The 18,121-nt window shown below is 36.4% G+C and overlaps 1 protein-coding gene across 2 annotated transcripts; it reads right to left on the bottom strand.

The window, feature by feature from the left end:
- Positions 1-713: 713 nt before the first annotated feature.
- On the bottom strand, positions 714-18,071 carry LOC106076550 (2-(3-amino-3-carboxypropyl)histidine synthase subunit 1-like). Of its 2 annotated transcripts, none has more exons than XM_056005486.1 (11): positions 17,940-18,071; positions 8,174-8,256; positions 6,569-6,702; positions 5,368-5,489; positions 4,657-4,811; positions 4,089-4,207; positions 3,807-3,875; positions 3,516-3,672; positions 2,171-2,271; positions 1,145-1,223; positions 714-943 (listed from the first exon to the last, which is right to left on the bottom strand). In XM_056005486.1, the coding sequence occupies exons 1-11, from the start codon at positions 17,983-17,985 to the stop codon at positions 746-748; spliced, it is 1,263 nt and encodes a 420-aa protein (XP_055861461.1). In that variant the 5' UTR covers positions 17,986-18,071; the 3' UTR covers positions 714-745. The 2 variants fall into 2 exon arrangements, with proteins under 2 accessions (XP_055861461.1, XP_055861460.1); XM_056005485.1 differs by lacking the exon at positions 17,940-18,071 and adding an exon at positions 8,964-9,066.
- Between the last annotated feature and the right edge of the window lie 50 nt (positions 18,072-18,121).

Raw genomic sequence — 18,121 nt, 5'->3', positions numbered from 1 at the left:
CACTTTGCACATTCGGAGTATTTAGCGCAACACTGCTTATTTTTTTAGAGAGATTAATTCACGTGATGGCCTACTAGTTAATTATTCCAGTAGTTTTGTAGAACACCTATTTAGAACTTGCGGAACACTGGGGTTTCCTGGAACACAGTTTGGGAAACACTGCAATAGAGAATGGGGTATACTTTTGATTTAGAATAATTGCAAATAGAACACTGTGAAGAGAAAAAAATTTTTGATGATGTTTTCATAACTGATTCTCTTTCACAACCATGGCTAACTCTTTCTCTCCTAATCGACGATACCATAGTTGATTTTGATCTCATTAAATTAAATTGATGTTTAATTTTTTAAACTTGACTTTGAACTATATACAATTCTATACCAAATACAACTTTTTCTGTTTACAAACATCAAAGCTATTTAAGCCCAATCATAACAGTGTAGTGAAAATTTAATGGGCAAAATGAAGAATTCCTTACAAAACCTGGGAAAATAATTACGGAGAGAAAGAGTTAAGTTAAAAAGTTTCCACTCAAAACATTCAACACGTTATTCACAGTAATAATTGTATGTTTTATTTTCAACATTTCATTCATTCAGCGTTGCCCAGACTGTATCTCATTGCTGCCGTAGTATTCATGGAGTCGCATGTCAGAGGAGTATCAGCTTTTATTTAGTTAAAGAAAAGTAAAAAGCAACAGACAAAAATAATGTTTTTGTTTTTTAAGTTTTTTTTTTTATTTTTCTAACTGGGCGATGCATCACATTTTGTTTTGTCTATAGAGTCACAGCATTGTGTTGACTTTAATGAGATTCTGGGTTTTCTAATCACTTTAGCTTTGTTTGCTTCGTTATTCACTGTCCACGGGCCCAGACTGTCGTTGGCGTAGTAATCCATTGGATACGTTTCTTGCCATTCAGTCAGTCGCAAAGCAACATTCAACTGGTTAGAAGAAGTACAGAAATGATTAAATACTTACATTAAATAGTAAACAGGAGAGTACCGAATAGTACTAGACAAGCTTTGGAAATATTTAAGTTAACAACATTTAATGCAAAATATGTGAACCACATAAAAAGTTTGGACTGAACAAACTTAAGGAATTATTTCCTTGTTGACCAACAAACATCAGAGACTACTTACTTCATAAGGAGTCAAGAGAGGCTTGCTGAACGCAGATCCCCAATCTATTGACAGTCTGGGGCAAGCAATTTGAACCCACCTGAAACAAAAGAGGAAGTTAAATAATAACTAGATAAATGGCATTTAACAATTTTTCTTTTTATAAACAAGTGTGTGTGGCAATGGGGAGATGTGTCAAAAAAAAGTGTGTGGTCAAAGGAACTTTAAATAAAAAACAAACAATAATTTCATCAAGAATGTTACATCATCTAGTGCAGTGGTTCGTAGACCCCTTGCCATGTTTTCTGATTTTCGGTAGACCCCCTGCTTAACTTGTATTGCATTTTTGCAAATTCACAAACAAATTTTTTAAACTAATTTCTAACTGCAGTGAGTCAAAGAGTTGAAAAGTAATGTAAAGCTACATCATAAGTTAGAGAGATCTATCTTTTTTTTTACAGATATAATTCAAATTTAAACCTATTAAAATAACAATTAATATGTATCACCATGCACATTTGAAATTTTTTTTTGTATGTTCATCATCCGTTACTACGAATATTGTTTCATATAGGAATTCGTTGTTCTATGAAGTAGTCCTTCCAACATTAAATATGAATTTATTAATTTGCCTTATGTATTATTGTAAAAGTTTTCGCAAAAAGTTTCTCTTGATCTCTTGATCTTTCACGTTTGGCTCAAATATTGAGCCTGCGGAGCTGTTTTCACTAACAGGAGAAAGGGCAAAGGTGAGTTACTGGCACCTAAACCAGTAAGCTTCGCCAGGAGGGACTCATTAGCCTTGGCTTGCAGCCTACCTAGCCGAAGGAAAATAGAATTCAAACCTCTGCTGCAGCTATACACCCAAACATGGGCAGCGGGGAACAGGGGTGGGCTGGGTTCGAACCTGGGCCACTGTGACCATCAAATGACAGTTCAGAGCGCATGTGATAAGGCCAGACAGCTGTCTTGGATGAAATAGATCTAGGACTATTTAATTATTTTATTTTGGCTAATAAATGTAACGAAACATCTATATTTACTTACGCATCAACACTGTCCATTCGCTGAAGTTTATCTGGGAAAATCTCTGACAGCAAAACAATGACATACTTTTTTCCTGAGGCTACAATCCGTGTCTTTAGATTCTGACCAATTGGAAAATATATATAAAAAACTATGAAAATAAATTTACATATATGTGACCTGATTAATAAGAAATTTCTTAAGAAATTTTAAGCATTGTAAAGGAAAGACTCATAAATGTCTAAACTGTCGACTAAGTTGTGATTTTGTATCTGAAAATTTCCTGTTTTTAAAATGTACAGTTTTTTGGGGCAGTATTTAAACTACAACAATAATACTAGCCACACGACAAAATTTGCTAATGCTTACCCCTTCAAGTTTTAAAATGAATCACATGACTTTTAGGTTTCCAAGAGAACTTTACTTATATTAATGAACAACAGACTAATTATTTCTGATGCCAAAACTTAACAATATTACAGAAAAACAAAAAAGTTTTGGTCTATCTTTAAGGAGAACCCAGGTTACAAAAAGTTTTGGTCTATCTTTAAGGAGAACCCAGGTTACAAAAAGTTTTGGTATATCTTTAAGGAGAACCCAGGTTACAAAAAGTTTTGGTATATCTTTAAGGAGAACCCAGGTTACAAAAAGTTTTGGTATATCTTTAAGGAGAACCCAGGTTACAAAAAGTTTTGGTATATCTTTAAGGAGAACCCAGGTTACAAAAAGTTTTGGTATATCTTTAAGGAGAACCCAGGTTACAAAAAGTTTTGGTATATCTTTAAGGAGAACCCAGGTTACAAAAAGTTTTGGTATATCTTTAAGGAGAACCCAGGTTACAAAAAGTTTTGGTATATCTTTAAGGAGAACCCAGGTTACAAAAAGTTTTGGTATATCTTTAAGGAGAACCCAGGTTACAAAAAGTTTTGGTATATCTTTAAGGAGAACCCAGGTTACAAAAAGTTTTGGTATATCTTTAAGGAGAACCCAGGTTACAAAAAGTTTTGGTATATCTTTAAGGAGAACCCAGGTTACAAAAAGTTTTGGTATATCTTTAAGGAGAACCCAGGTTACAAAAAGTTTTGGTATATCTTTAAGGAGAACCCAGGTTACAAAAAGTTTTGGTATATCTTTAAGGAGAACCCAGGTTACAAAAAGTTTTGGTATATCTTTAAGGAGAACCCAGGTTACAAAAAGTTTTGGTATATCTTTAAGGAGAACCCAGGTTACAAAAAGTTTTGGTCTATCTTTAAGGAGAACCCAGGTTACAAAAAGTTTTGGTCTATCTTTAAGGAGAACCCAGGTTAAATATTGAAGAAGAAAACATTAAGCTGTACGAAGGCTGAGACTTAAAAAGACTGCATACCTCGAGGACTTTTGGAGATCCCTGTCTTCCTAAGGAGCCCAGAATGATACCAACTCTTTGTGCCTTCTGAGCATCAGAAATAGCTTTCTGTCGAACAATATGCATGCGCTGAATGTCATAGTACTCTTGAGAAAAAACTTTACTATAAGGATCATACCTTGAGACATATAATGTATTATTATCAGAATACAGTAAAAAAAGTAAGTTTAAAAATAGGTCTTCTTGTAATTAAATATTTTTGCAAACTGTAGCCTAAGATAATCAATCAGATAGCAATTATCTAGCATTCACCTGTAAGCTGGTAGATTTGGGTTGTGAATCATAATAGATTCTAAATGAAACCTTCCATCACCTAGATAACTTGAAACAAAATAATAAAAAACAACACTAAATTAGATCAACGGTAAAACATTAAAAAATGTATTATTTAAAAAAACTTACATTAAACAAAGAGAATTTTATCAAAACTTGAGAAGTAGAGAATTTTTTTTAATGATGAGTAGAAGAATAATATTCATACAAATACAGATATTTATGTAAATTGGCTAGACACAGCCAGTAAGAAATACATACATGATGACATCACAGTCTGTGAGTTTTGGAGATGTACACCCCAGTATTTCGCCAGGAGATAGAGGCTTGCTCTGTGGCGTGATCACGGTATAGTGTGGACTCAACAGTTGCTTGGCACTCTAGTAAATACCATATGAAATGTCTTTTGTTAGAAACATACTTTACAAAGAAAAAATATTTTCTAAACTAAGGTTCATTCATTTGACGGAAAAGCATGTAAATTATACTTTTTCTGCAATCCCATTGATGGAAAGAATATTTAATTGTAAATATTTTCCAAGGCTCTCATTGCAAGTTGAAATAATCAACAAAACCATACCCTATTAAGACAGAGAATGCTGATTGCATCAGAGAAGTTTAGAAAATACTGAAAGGATTGCATCAGACAAGAGACATTTAGAGAATGGTGGTTGCTCAATGCACTGTTCAACACCTAGTGACCAGGCTTTGTAAATTTGTTCTCTTAAAGAAGAAATGTGTATATAATTCTAAAAAGTTCTAAACATCACACATGTTTAGAGTGATGGTAATTAAGAAGAGGTCAAGAAAGAAACCCTTGTCCACTCACTTGCAGGGCAGCAACAAACTGTATGGTACTGACCAATGCCATTCTTGTGCCAGGGTCAAAGTTTAGCTTCAGTGTCTCCATGAAGTGCACTGTATCAATCTTGATGTCAACAAATATGTACAGCATATGGATGCCTTCTGTCTGTGTGATTGGTACTGTAGAAATAAAATACATACAACATATGAATGCCTTCTGTTTGTGAGATGTAGATAAAACTTAACCAGATAAATTTGCAATGTAGAGAAAAACTAGAATGTATGACCTTTGATGTGATGTCATACATGTAGGTCAGCTCTGAGAGCTCCTGCTGCAAAGTCAGTGTCCAGTGGGATGTGCCGCAAATACCCTTTGGGTATCAATCAAGAGAGGCTAGAGTTCAAATCCCAGCTCAAGTTGTGTTTGCTGAGCGCCTAAAGGCAGCCTGGAAACCTTCTCCCACATACCTCTTTCCCAGAGCTCCACCAAAGAGATAGGACCATAGTGCTCTGAGCATGCCATAAGCATGAAAATTGAGCTATACAAACCACTGGTACTCAATTATAATAAACATTTATTTTTCTTTTCAATATTACCCAATCAATAAACAGACTGTAAATCATTCAAATAGACATTGTATCAATGATTTTGATCATCAATAAAATCAATGTAAATGAAGATCTAGATCCCAACAAGGAGTGAGGTGTTTAAAGAGAATATAAAGAAATGTCTTACTTAGACAGCTGTGCCCATAATGCACCAGTAGCTCAGCTCCCAGAGCTCTTGCTGTGAAGTCATCCACACAACAGGCACCATAAGTCACATCTCCCATAACAACTGTATCAGCATCTGTGAAGCTAGCAAAACAAGTATTTATATATACATATATATTGTATAGTTTTGCATATAAATTTTATATAATATATAGAAGTCATTCTAATATATAATATGTGTTAAGCTTAATGTCATAGGTATATATATATATGACATTTAGCCTGACACATATTAAATTAGAATTGCTTCTACACATGTTGTATCTATGCCATCCCACATGATATTACAACACAGGACAAGAATGTGCTATTTAGAGAGGCAGGGGAGATGCTTCTTCCACACAGGGTAAGAAGACGGTTAAAGTAAAAAAAAAGTAATGTTCCCCTTTCAGGCCTTGCAATCTATACGGAAGGCCATCTGTTTCTTTGGCCAACAGTTAACGAGCTGGATGTCATGTGGCCAGCACAAAGACCAACGGCCTTTACTTTCCCCAGTTCAAGTCAGGTACCCATGGTAGACCCATGGACACCTTAAAAATTACGAAATTCAAAATCCCAGTCTTCACTGCGATTCAAACGAAGGACTCCAGGTTTGGAAGCCAAGCGCTTAACCACTCAGCCGCTACACCCTTCTTAGATGAAGGGGGAACAGTGTAAAAGTGTTTGAAGAGATACCACCAGTGGATAGCCCAGCAGAAAGAACATAGGAAGTGCTCTACGGCAGGAAACAGGAAGGTGTGCAAAACAGAGGAAGGTCATTTCTGTGTAGCAGAAGACATTCCTGGTGGTTTGGGAAGGTAGCCATTTCTGGGACAAATATAAAGTGACGTAGATCTGTGACCTGCCTGTGACAGTAACAATAGCGGCGGCACCAGTGAACTTTGTAGGCAAGAGTTACTAGATCTGAAGAAAAAGACTGCTGTTTATATTTGCGGTGTCCTCATATAACCAAAATATAAACATCATCCTTTCTGAATTCCCCTTGTTTAGTTGCTGCCCTTGAGTTTACAACATTATTTTGGTCATTGACTAAGAATATTTGTTTTTAAACTCTTCCATGATTACTGTGTTAATAAAAAAAAAATAAACCGGAAAGTAAAAAGTCAACACACTGTACTGTATGTTTATATTTTAAAAGAAATTGTAAAGCCCTGATAAGTTACCTTTCAATAATATCAGCGATAACACAAGCATAAAGCAGAAGGCCTTCTGGGAACTGTAAGGCAACTCGCTTTGAGCATGTCTGTCGAACTTTCCAAATTGTTTTGTGAATTTCAAAGTTATAATTTTCTGGTAGCTATAGAAGGAAAAGGAAAAATTCAGACATAATTGTGTGATACATATGATATAATTCAAAGTTACATTCTTACAAGTTAGCCCAACGTCCCTTGAATCTCATTTGTCAAGTATTTAAAAGTACAAAAACAAAGTGAAACTAAGTCTTGATAAGAGAAAAAAATAAATATTCATAAAGATGAATTGAAAAAGATTTTAAACAGAGTGTAAATATGTGGACATTTTAAAAAACAAACATTAAAAAAACGTAAAAACAAATTTTAACAAAGCAAAGAGGAACATGGTCTCTTTCAACAATCTTATCTTATAAATAAACAGCAATACAGAAAACATTTATTTGACTGATAAGATGAAAATGTAAATGTAACAGATGACTCAGAAAGATGAAAAGAGATTTTAAAATAGTACAAAAAAAAAAAAAAAAAGTAAAGTTCTCCTTTCAGATCTTGATATCTATAGGCAGATGATGGCCAATGGTTATCGAGAGTGTCATGTGACATGCACAAGGACCAATTGCCTTTACTCAAGCTTAAGTCAGGTAACCATTTGAATTAGGTGGATTGAAAATATTTAAACAAAATAATTTTAAAAATTCCAATGTACAGTTGTTCCCTTTAAAAAATATCACACACTATCTCCAGAGTAAATAGAAGAAAATGAATATAGGAATACATTAGTTTGGAAAACATTATCCAGCAGACACATTACCAAAAGTAAACTGTTATCCAATAAACTAACGCTGCTTCTGAATAAATACATTGTATTTTCAATCTAAAACCAAAAAAACTTCTCAAGTAGCTCTTCATTTAGAAAGTAAAAAAAAAAAAAACTCAATGTGGAACAAAATTAAAAATAAATGTTCTCTTCCTGCCACTATCATTCTAGTCAGGGTGCGGTGGTAAAGTGCTTGTCTTCCAAACCTGGGCTCCTGATTTCAAATCTCGGTGAAGAATGGGATTTTGAACTTAGGGAATTTTTAGGGTGCTCCTGAGTCCACTCTAATGGATAAGTAAAGACGGTTAGTCATTGTGCTGTCCACATGACACCCTGCATGTTAAACATTGGTCAAGGAAACAAATGACCTTAACATCATCTGCCCTCTAGACTACATGGTCTTAAAGGGGAACTTTTCTTTTCTATCATTCTAGTTAAATTTTGTCAAAAACCTCAAATAAAATTGAATAAAGATTTATTTGTATTCACATTTACTGTCAAATCTGGTTAACCGGGACACCGGTTATTTGGACCAGCCACATATTTGGACTGAATCCTAAAGTACTAAAGCAAATCCTATAACATTACAAATTCTAGTCTGTCAGAACTACTAGTTATTAGGACCAAAATGAATGTGTCTCCATATTTGGTCTGTATAACTGGATTAAACTGTACATCTATCAATGATTAACCACGAATATCTTAAGTAAAAGATTCAATTACTAACTGGTGATAAAAGTATACAAGAATCCTCTAACCTGTTTTATTGCAGTATTGAGTTTCTCATCATTTAATATTTCATCTGGAATCTGATGTGCAGTTAATCTATGAGTTCTTGCCCCTTAATAAAACAAAAAGAACATATTAATGCTACTATTAAATAGAAGAATGGATCTATTCTGAATTGAGACAAATCTAAACATAAACTAAAATCTATTAGTTCCGCAGTTTGGCATAAAAGGTTGTGCAGACAAGTTAAGTACTCTACAAATAAAAAATCTTATTTTTAAGCACTTTTTAGAGTATCTGGCCCTGGCACAAAAGAATTTTTTTTCACATAATAGAAGAAATATGACAATTGCTAGTCAGAAGTTATGTATCTTGTATGCTTGTCTAGAAGAATGTTCAGCAAAATGAAAGAGATGGTTAATTTTCTGTCAAGTATAACCTTTCTTGAATTTTATTTTAGTAAAAGAGGAAGCCATTAATAAATATTTTAAAATATTCTTTTTTTTTTATACATTGTGAAAAGACAGTGATCTGAAAAAAAACAAAAAAACTCCCGAATAACAAAGACAAAAAAAAACCAGTTTGTTTTGGGGTAAGAATGTACCAAATAGCACAGAAGATGGATTCACTGAGATACATAAAGTAAAGAATTGTTTTAAACTTTAAAGTTAAAGCTGATAGAAAAACAAAACCCTGGAGATGGCGGCGGGCAGAAACATCGTCATCGAGACGACAATAAATCTAGATCTATCTTCTGTCGTAAACGAATAACTAGAGTCTAGATTTATATCTGCAAAGGCCTTGAAAATTTGTAATAACCTGTTGTATCCGAGAATATCTTTCTTTCGGGTCCTGCTTTTATGACAACTGCATTTTCACTGGGGGCTGCCATTTTAATTTTTTTTGTCGCTGAGAGTTGTCTTCTCTCTCATTTTTTTTTTTATATAGGTCAGAAGATTATAAAATCCACGGAAGGACAAATAGTGAAATTCTAAGTTTCAATAAAGTCATTGTGTTACCTCCCTAATGTGTTAGTGAAATGAAAGTTTGGAGTAGAATTAGGCTATATACTACAGTACCGGTACCAATATGCCAAAAGTTATCAAGTTTTGGTCCCAACTAATGCAAAGTTTCGTAGGCCATATCAAAGTAGCTCTAGGCCTACATGCAGACATAGCCTCACCTTATCTTAACCTATAAATTGTAGACATTTCATCAAACGGAAGATAATAACGTCTTATGCCAATACAAGAGTTGATTTAGTTATGAAAAACTGTAGGCTTAAGGTGTGCTAAGTCATTGGAGTTCCTCGTTGGTTCCCACGAGGGAAGAAGGAGCACTGTTACGAATCGGTCTTAGCATCCAACATGAGAACCTTCACCTTGAGCCCCCAAAAGGGAGGATAAAGAAGGGACGGCCCAGAGATAGCCTGCATGGCGCCGAGATTTGGAAGTAGATTTTAAGCAGATGGACAAGATGTTGGAACAGTTACACATTTTTTTTTTTTTTTTGCTGTCCCTCTGACCACCCAGACATCTTTTAATTAAATTTTTTAAAAAGTCTAAGCTCCAAGTAGTTTCATCACTAATTTATCCCGGTCTGTGTTCAGCCCTTTATCCATTATGGCTTTTATAAATGCTTATTGCATGCTCGAAGCGCTCAGTTGTGAACCAGTGGGGGGAAGGGGTATCTAGGAGTCTAGGTATCACGCGAGTCGGGTGTCGAACCTCGAGAAGAATGGATCTCGAGCCCCCTTCATAGGTAGCCAAGCCAAGTTCAAGCGTACTTAGCATCTCGACCACGCTTCCCACACATATATTTAAAAACTTTGACGTTTTAAGTGAACATTGTATTCCAGAGAAAAAACATAAAACTAAAATGCTATTTAATTTATGTTTTGCCAATATTAGAATAGGGCCTATGATTCCTCTGTTTGGGGTCCCTCAACTAAAGAAAACAAAAGATACTAGAACAAATACAAAATTGAGCAGTGAGAGGTATAACAAAAGGATATTCACATCTGATTAGAATAGCACCGTTAGTAAAATCTATTAACTCTTTCTCTCCGTAATTATATAACACATTCTGGTGAAATCAACGTTGGTATCGTCAGTTAGGAGAGAAAGAGTTAACACAGAGACGCTACAGGACAGAAGAATAAAACGTAAGGAAGCTCTTTTCCTTATTATGGCCTCCATGTCATCGCAACCTTTGGCAGCCTCTTGGTATCCCTAGTTCATTTAATCGGAGAGCATGTCCCGCAAGCCTGTGTCAGAACCTCTTCCTCTTCTTCTAGCCAGCTTTTTGCTGCTGAGCTGTCAGCTCTTTTGCAGACTGTGCCAAGGAAAAAAAGTGTGCTGTTTTCTTCAGTTGTTCAGCACTGCCGTACAGGGTGTTGGTAATGTTGGGCTGAAGTGGTAGTAGGGTCTGCCTAAGGTGGATTAGGAAGGGGCATTCAAAGAGGATATGGTTTACGGTTTCAAAGGGGTGGGCGCAGTGTCTGCAATGGGGGAGTTGTGTGGGTTTATTTAATTGGTTTTTCCATAGATGATCCTGCCTTTGAAAGCTTATCTGCCCTTTCATTTCCCATGACGCCAAAGTGTCCAGGGATCCACTGTAATGTGATGTTGATGTTTAATTTTGTCATCATCTGGTGTATTATCACTATTAGTGTTGTCAACTTTCTTGGGCTTTTTGGGGTGCTGCTGTTAAGTGCTTGAAGAGTGGATTGGGAGTCTGTAAAGACAACAATATCTGATGGTGGTTGCACTCCTTCATATAATTTGTTTTCCACTGTCTGTAGTGCTATGGTAATTGCCTCAATTTCGGCTTGGAAGTTTGAGTTGTAGTCGCCATAGGGTGCACTTATCTCAAAGTGTTTATTTTTGGCGAAGACCAGGAAGGCACCAAGACCAGCATTGATGGTGGCTTTGAAGGCTGATCCGTCAGTGTATATATGGATGGCTGTTTTTGGATAGCTTTCAATTGTTTCGAAACCTCACTAAGTGGTCGACTCCAAGTTCGGCATAGGATTTCCTAGTCTGACTCTTAAAATCCGCCTTAGCCATTTTTGTGGAGCCACATTTAGTCTTTTCTCAATTTTGGCAGATGACTTCCATGTCTCACATGCATTTGTTGCTGTTGGGATGACGATTGTGTTAATAATGTGTTTTGTCTCTAGTCAATAGGCTTGGACACAGACACATTTCTTATTCCTTATGCTATGAACAAAGCCATCAGAGAATGGAATGGGTTGCCTGAATCAGCCAGGAAAAAACAATGACTTAGCAGAGTTTAAGTAATTGATAAACTTGCATGACTAGTGTGATGAACTTGCCGAAGGATTGTATTAATAATTTGATGAATTCATATGAAATGACCATCACACTTGCCGGGGATTATATGATTAAACTTGACAATTCAATGAAATGAAGAAAGAAACATCTCTCTGTATTTTCTTCAAACTTCTTTAATAACTTCTTCAACTTTCACATCAAATTAACTTCTTAATTCAATAACAACTTGAGACTTCATAAATAAAACTTAAAGATACATAAAACTTCACTTAGTATAACTTCAACTTCAATTACTAAAACTTTACTTAATGGACCCGCTAATATCACAAAACTTATTACTAATCGAGGACTGAGCGAGGACCCCGTCTAACTGACTTTCCCTCAATTTATACCTTTCTTAATCGTACATTCCAGAATCATGGAAACTTCTCCCCTAATTATTTTAATAACTTTGACCTTCTAGAAGCTGACGTGTGCTATTTTTTCCTTAACCCCTTTCTTTGATTGGATACCTAAAATTAACTTGTTTACGCTGGACACTTGCACTGGTTTGAACTCGAGCTTCTAGAAACTGGTCGAAATAGGTCACAGACTCGACTCGTGACAACTAGATTAACATACTAAATGACACATTCCTCATCCCATATGCTAGGACAAATTTGTACAAATACTCCTTCTTTCCTAGTGCTATTAGAGCATGGAGTGGGTTGCCTGAGCTAGCCAGGAAAACCAGTGACTTGGTTGAATTTAAGCCATTGGTTAATAATCTTGACTGAATGCATGACGCGTAGGACGTAATCATCTTCTTTTTTGAAGTAACGTCTGTATTATATAAGATAAGATAAGAAATGCATAGAATGTAATTATTTTCTTTTTCGAATTAACGTCTGGAATAGATGAAATAATATATGTCTTCTCCTCTGCATGGACTTTCTTCGACAGAAAAAAAAAAAAAGAGAGACATTATGGAACATCTGATCCAAAGTTACCAAACAAACACCGCCAGATTTTATCTTTTCCTTCGCCCCCCCCCCCAACCTAGAAACATGTCCCTTATAATTAGAGTAAAAAAAGAATTGCCTCCCATTTATTCTCGGTTGTTTGGCTCGCGGAAGGATATTTGCTAAATGGTTGGGATTTCAGCAGACGTGAGTCCATTTCCTGACCGAACAATAAGAAACATTTTTGGATCTAGAGTATATTCCCCTCCATTAAAAAATAGTCTTTCCTTTGTATGGCATTCCTACGAATTTAATTATTCATAAAACAAATATTACTTATGCAGTTCAAAATTTTAAATGTAGTTTGATGTTTCATACTGAAAGTAATTAGTGTACAGAATAGTTAGTAATAATAATTTTATTTATAAAGCGCTGTTAACAAACAAAATGTAGGCTCAAGGCGCTGTGATAACATTACAAACACAAACACGACAGCTAAAATGACAAAAAGTTTTAATCAAATAGGTTCTTCTTAAAAGTGGTGTAGCGTGTTGTCCGTCTGAGATCTATGGGGAGTGAGCATATGTCTTCAAAGAAATGTACAAGTTCTCAAATAGTCTGCCCTTGTACCTGGCTCAGTTTGAAGACGGGGCCTGTCGGAACAGTATTGGGCATATTATGGGAAACCACATAGATCTATGTTTTTTTATATTTTTTTAAACAACCATGTATTTTGTTAACTCTTTCTCTCCTAACTGACGATACCAACGTTGATTCCACTAGAATGTGTTAAATAATTACGGAGAGAAAGAGTTAAAGAGCGTAAAGGTGAAGTACACTTTTCCGACCTTGCGATCTTAAGGGCAGATGACGTAAAGGTCATCGGATTCTGTGGAGCACGTTTAACAAGGGTGTCACGTGGCCAGCACAACGACCAACCGCCTTTACTTTCTCCAACTAATGTCAGGCACCCATTAGATCTGGGGTTAGGGTTAGGGTCCTGAAATTCAAAATCCCAGTTTTCACCAGGATTCAAACTCGCGGCCCCTCTGCTCGCATGCCAAGCACTTAACCACACGCCCCCATTTTCTTAACACTATGGCCAAAAAAGCTAACAATTATAGTATTATTATATTATAATATTGTATTATAATTATAGTAAGATGATCCTAATATCTGCTTAGAACAGGAAGCCGCATCGACTTTTTTTTTCTTAAATTTTGTAGTTTCTGACTTGCGTTGACTACTGGACTACAGAAGTTTTTTTTTTTTTTTCATTTTAAATATTTGTTCCGATTATAACTACATGTAGGTGTTTAGGTTTTTGTATTTATTTGAATATTTGTTTCGTTTATAACTACATGTAGGTGTTTAGGTTTTTGTATTTATCATAACTCGAGAAGAACGGACCATCAAGATTGACATCTCCGTCTCTAAATGTAGTGTTTGTGCGTAAGTAGTTTGTGTGTTTGGATGGGGCGCCATTGCTAACTCTTTCGTGCGCGTATGTTTTGGTTTACCTCCTAGCTCAAACCTGGAGTGGGAGAGCAGCGGGAAGGATTCGATCCAGGACCATTGAGACGATATCCCTGAGCGCATACCACGCAGCCTAATGGTTCGTATTCTATTTACCGGAACTACATTCCAATTGACCATCTCTTGACCTCGTTTCTCCGTGTATGCAGAGTGAGGGCGAGGCGCCACTGCTAACTCTTTCAATTCTACTTGAGATCTCACTCGATTCTCCGATGTCCCTTTGGGAATAGTTGAAGAACGGCTCGGCCCATTCCCTGCTTTCATCAAATTATCTTCCCTTGTGACGCTGTGATCTGGAAGGGTAGTTCTGACAGGACAGGCTAAGAGCTGGACACTTTATAGGTGATGGCGTTGTCCAGTCAATCATCAAATGGTTTGGACTATTCAGAATGCTTGGAAGACGTTTCCGATTGTAATATGTTCCAGAACTTTTTTTTTACGGATTGGGTAACTGTTTCTTCTTTTTATTGATTCTTTTTATTGATTACATTTACTTATGTAGAGAAGATAATTACACCCAAGCTTTTCATCTAGTTACATAAACTCTGCTAAGTCGTTGGTTTTACTGGCTGATTCAGGCAATACATACCTGTTTCAGATGTCCTGAAGGTCCGAGAACTTCCGGTTCCCTTTTATGGACCTCTTGACCAAGGAAAGGCTTTTATCCATGGCCAGGATGAGGCATCGGCTCTTCACCAATCCCTCTGTCCGAAATCCCGCCTTATCCGAAACGATCATGTACTCTCGTCCGGTATGTCGCTGGACACGACCCCCTTGAGCCCCACACGAGTATCCCCCTCTCGTGCGAGGCCGGAGGCCGAGCCTGCGTGGGGGCCTTTCGTATGCCTATTATGTCCCACCGAACCCGTGCGAGGGTCCATCACAGCGCGTATGGCCCCCGTTGGGGAACGAATCAGTGGGGTTTTGGACGGGTTAGCGAGCCTTTGTTACATCCCTACCACGTGCAGTGTACAGTCTCTCGACCGTACGAGTGGTAGCTCACTGAGAGCTATGTGCGCTACCATTCTTAGCCTATCCGCATCCCCTGGCGGACGTATCCACGGGGGCGCCACGCTGAGGCGACGGTAGCTGGAATATCCCCCGGCAATACATACCTTGCTTGAGCACTTGTACAAATTTGTCCTAGCAAATGGAATAGGGAATGTGCATGTATCTTTGTGCTTTACTGAATATTTCATTAGTTTTGTTTTTGTATTTGAAAATTATGGTTTAGGGTTTTATGAATGAATGCTCCTTTACTTTTAAGTATTCTGAAGGGTTTCTAAATTTAGCAATTTTACTAAAGTTGTTACTCTCAAATGTGAACATTCGTTTGTTATAAATCTCACGGCTGTGAGTTGCATCTGATCTAGTTTCTTTATAATATCTTGAGTTGAGGAGTCCCAAACAGAGGATACAGAAAAACCTAAGATTATACAACATTTTAGATTTATAATTTAATAATTTCATCAATATGTTTACATTTTCATTTATTATAACACCTAGGTATTTTGAATTTTTAGTCTGTGTGACTTATCTTCTTTGAATAAAAGTAGTTTTATTTTTTTAAAGTTTTTTTTTTTGTTATTCTTAATAATTGGTATTTTTTCTTGTTGGAAAGACATGCTTCAATATGATTCCCATTTATGTCATTCATTTAATTCTTTTTGGGGGGCAAATTTCAGTATCTTGAGTTGTTTTATTCCTGTATATATAATATGCAATAAATCTTTTTACTAATGGCCAATGCTTCATCAAATTTAGTGTACGAAGGTTTTGAAAGTTGAAAACCAGTCTTCTTTTGCTTAGTTCGTGTATACTTTTAAGTAAGTAAAAGTAAAGTCCCCCTTTCAGACCTTGCGATCCATGGGGCAGATGATGTTAAGGTCATCTGTTTCTTTGGCCAACAGTTAACAAGCAGGGTGTTATGTGCCCAGCACAACGACCAACCGCCTTTACTTTCCCCAACTAAAGTCAGGTACTCGTTAGAGTTGGGTGGACTCAGGGGCGCCCTAATAATCCCGAAATTCAAAATCCCAGTCTTCACCGAGATTCGAACCCATGACACCAGGTTCGGAAGCCGAGCGCTTAACCACTCTGCCACCGCGCCCCCTACACTTTTAACTACGTGGCCGGAACTTTAATTTCAATAAAATTTTCTTTATATATAAATATCAAGTAATATTTTCTTTTGTTGCGATATTCTGTGAGTGTGGGGATTTTTTTTTTCACTGTGTCTGCCCGCTCCCATCCCCCATCGTCCTGCGGGAGGTTTGGACTTCTAAGTAAACTATATCCAACTCTGAAGGAACATCCGAAACATGTAAATCATTTTTACAAATTATCATCTTCTTTTTTTTTTTGAAGTAACGTCCGTATTTTATAAGATAAGAGCTTTTAGACTTATCTAGTCAGGTCTAGATGTCCCTAGATGTTGGATAGGTGGAAGAAACAGAAGGAAAAGGTAAAGTAATTTTGTTAAAAAGAAATAACATTGGGTGGAGGTAACTCTAGTGCTGCTGGTCTAGTGCAGTCCAATGCTTGGTTATGTCCCCTGCCACAACTAACAACTCCCCCCCCCTCTCTTGTTATGTAATGTACCTAACCAAGTTATTGTTGATTGTGTCCCCTCGTTTTGGCCAGCCAATCAAAAAGATCAATAGGAATTTCATTCGCGCCTCGAGTAGAGAAAATTCAATTGGCCATTTTGTTTTTCTTGCAGACAACTCCGGACATGCACTCGTTTCACTGGTCTAAGTGTGTGTGTGTGAGTGCTGGTGACATTGTGTGTGTGTGTGTGAGTGCTGGTGACATTGTGTTTGTGTGTGTGTGAGTGCTGGTGACATTGTGTGTGTGTGTGTGTGTGAGTGCTGGTGACATTGTGTGTGTGTGTCTTATGTTTTTTAACGGACAGAAATGTAGCTTAAATAATACATGTAAGAGGCACATTTGTCACTCCATTCGCTACAACAAATTCTTACAAGTGCTCCTTATCTTATCTTATTCAATACAGACGTTACTTCAAAAAAGAAGATGATTACGTCCTACGCGTCATGCATTCAGTCATGCATATTAACCAATGACTTAAATTCTGCATAGTCACTGGTTTTCCTGGCTAGCTCAGGCAACTCATTCCATGCTCTAATAGCACTAGGGAAGAAGGAGCTTTTGTACAGATTTGGAATGTGCCTTTATCTTTGTGTCTTTCAGAGTATTTTATTAAATTTTGTTCTAGTATTTGAAGATTATGGTCCAGTGTTTTATGTATAATTGCTACTTTACTTTTAAGTCTTCTTTCCTGAAGGCTTTCTAAATTAAGTGATTTTACTAAAAGTGTTACATTAATCAAATGTGAATTTTCGTTTGTTATGAATCTCGCTGCTCTATTTTGTGTCTGTTCCAGTTTTTTCTTGAGTTGACGGATCTCAAACAGAGGACGCATATTCTATTATTGGCATAACCAAGGTTAAATAACATCTTCCTAAGTACCAATAGAGAATGGAATGGGTTGCTTGAATCAGCCAGGAAAACCAACGACTTAGCGGAGTTTAAGTCATTGATTAACATGAATGACTAGATGGACACATGAAATGCGTAGGACGTAATTATCTTCTTTTTTAAAATTAACGTCTGTAATAAATGATATAATACATGTAACAACCTCGTGTTACATAATAATGTAACAATAAAAGCATAGAAGATATTTTACAAAAAATACATACATGACGCGTAGGACGTAATCATCTTCTTTTTTGAAGTAACGTCTGTATCGTATAAGATAAGATAAGACAATAGTTCCTTTATACAACGTCAAAAGTGATTAAATAATCTTTGTTTCTCATAGAGAGATTATTTTGATTTTATTAACAGATGAATGTTGAAAGAGCAAGCCCCTGTCCTCATTATCTATGTTAATTATTTTTTCTTTGTTTAATTAGTCCAGCCCCAGCTATTAACATGTCTACCACATGCTGTTAATATTGATAAGAACTAGTCTAGTATTTTACATTCTTGAAGCTTACCGTATTTAGAGTAATAAATGAACTTCATGAGGCTCATAGAAAACATCTCAAAAACGCTTGTTTAATTTTTTACATAGATGTAGATTACATTGGAAAAGAGGTTTATTGCGTCATCAAAACTTGACGTTCATTAGCAGACGGTACGTACAATAATGCCTTACTTTCGGAAATTCCGGAACGCA

The sequence above is a fragment of the Biomphalaria glabrata genome, chromosome 12, assembly GCF_947242115.1.
Source record: "Biomphalaria glabrata chromosome 12, xgBioGlab47.1, whole genome shotgun sequence".
Taxonomy (NCBI): domain Eukaryota; kingdom Metazoa; phylum Mollusca; class Gastropoda; family Planorbidae; genus Biomphalaria; species Biomphalaria glabrata.
The sequence above is the reverse complement of the archived record's forward strand: the minus strand, read 5'-3'. Positions and strand labels throughout refer to the sequence as shown.

Coding starts and splice junctions, on each gene's coding strand:
- LOC106076550 (XM_056005485.1), bottom strand. CDS start 9,036: ATGGCAGCCCCCAGTGAAAATGCAGTTGTCATAAAAGCAGGACCCGAA. Junction 2,272..3,515: donor GATCTCCAAAAGTCCTCGAG/GTATGCAGTCTT, acceptor CCAATTGGTCAG/AATCTAAAGACACGGATTGT. Junction 1,224..2,170: donor CGAATGGACAGTGTTGATGC/GTAAGTAAATAT, acceptor CTTTTGTTTCAG/GTGGGTTCAAATTGCTTGCC.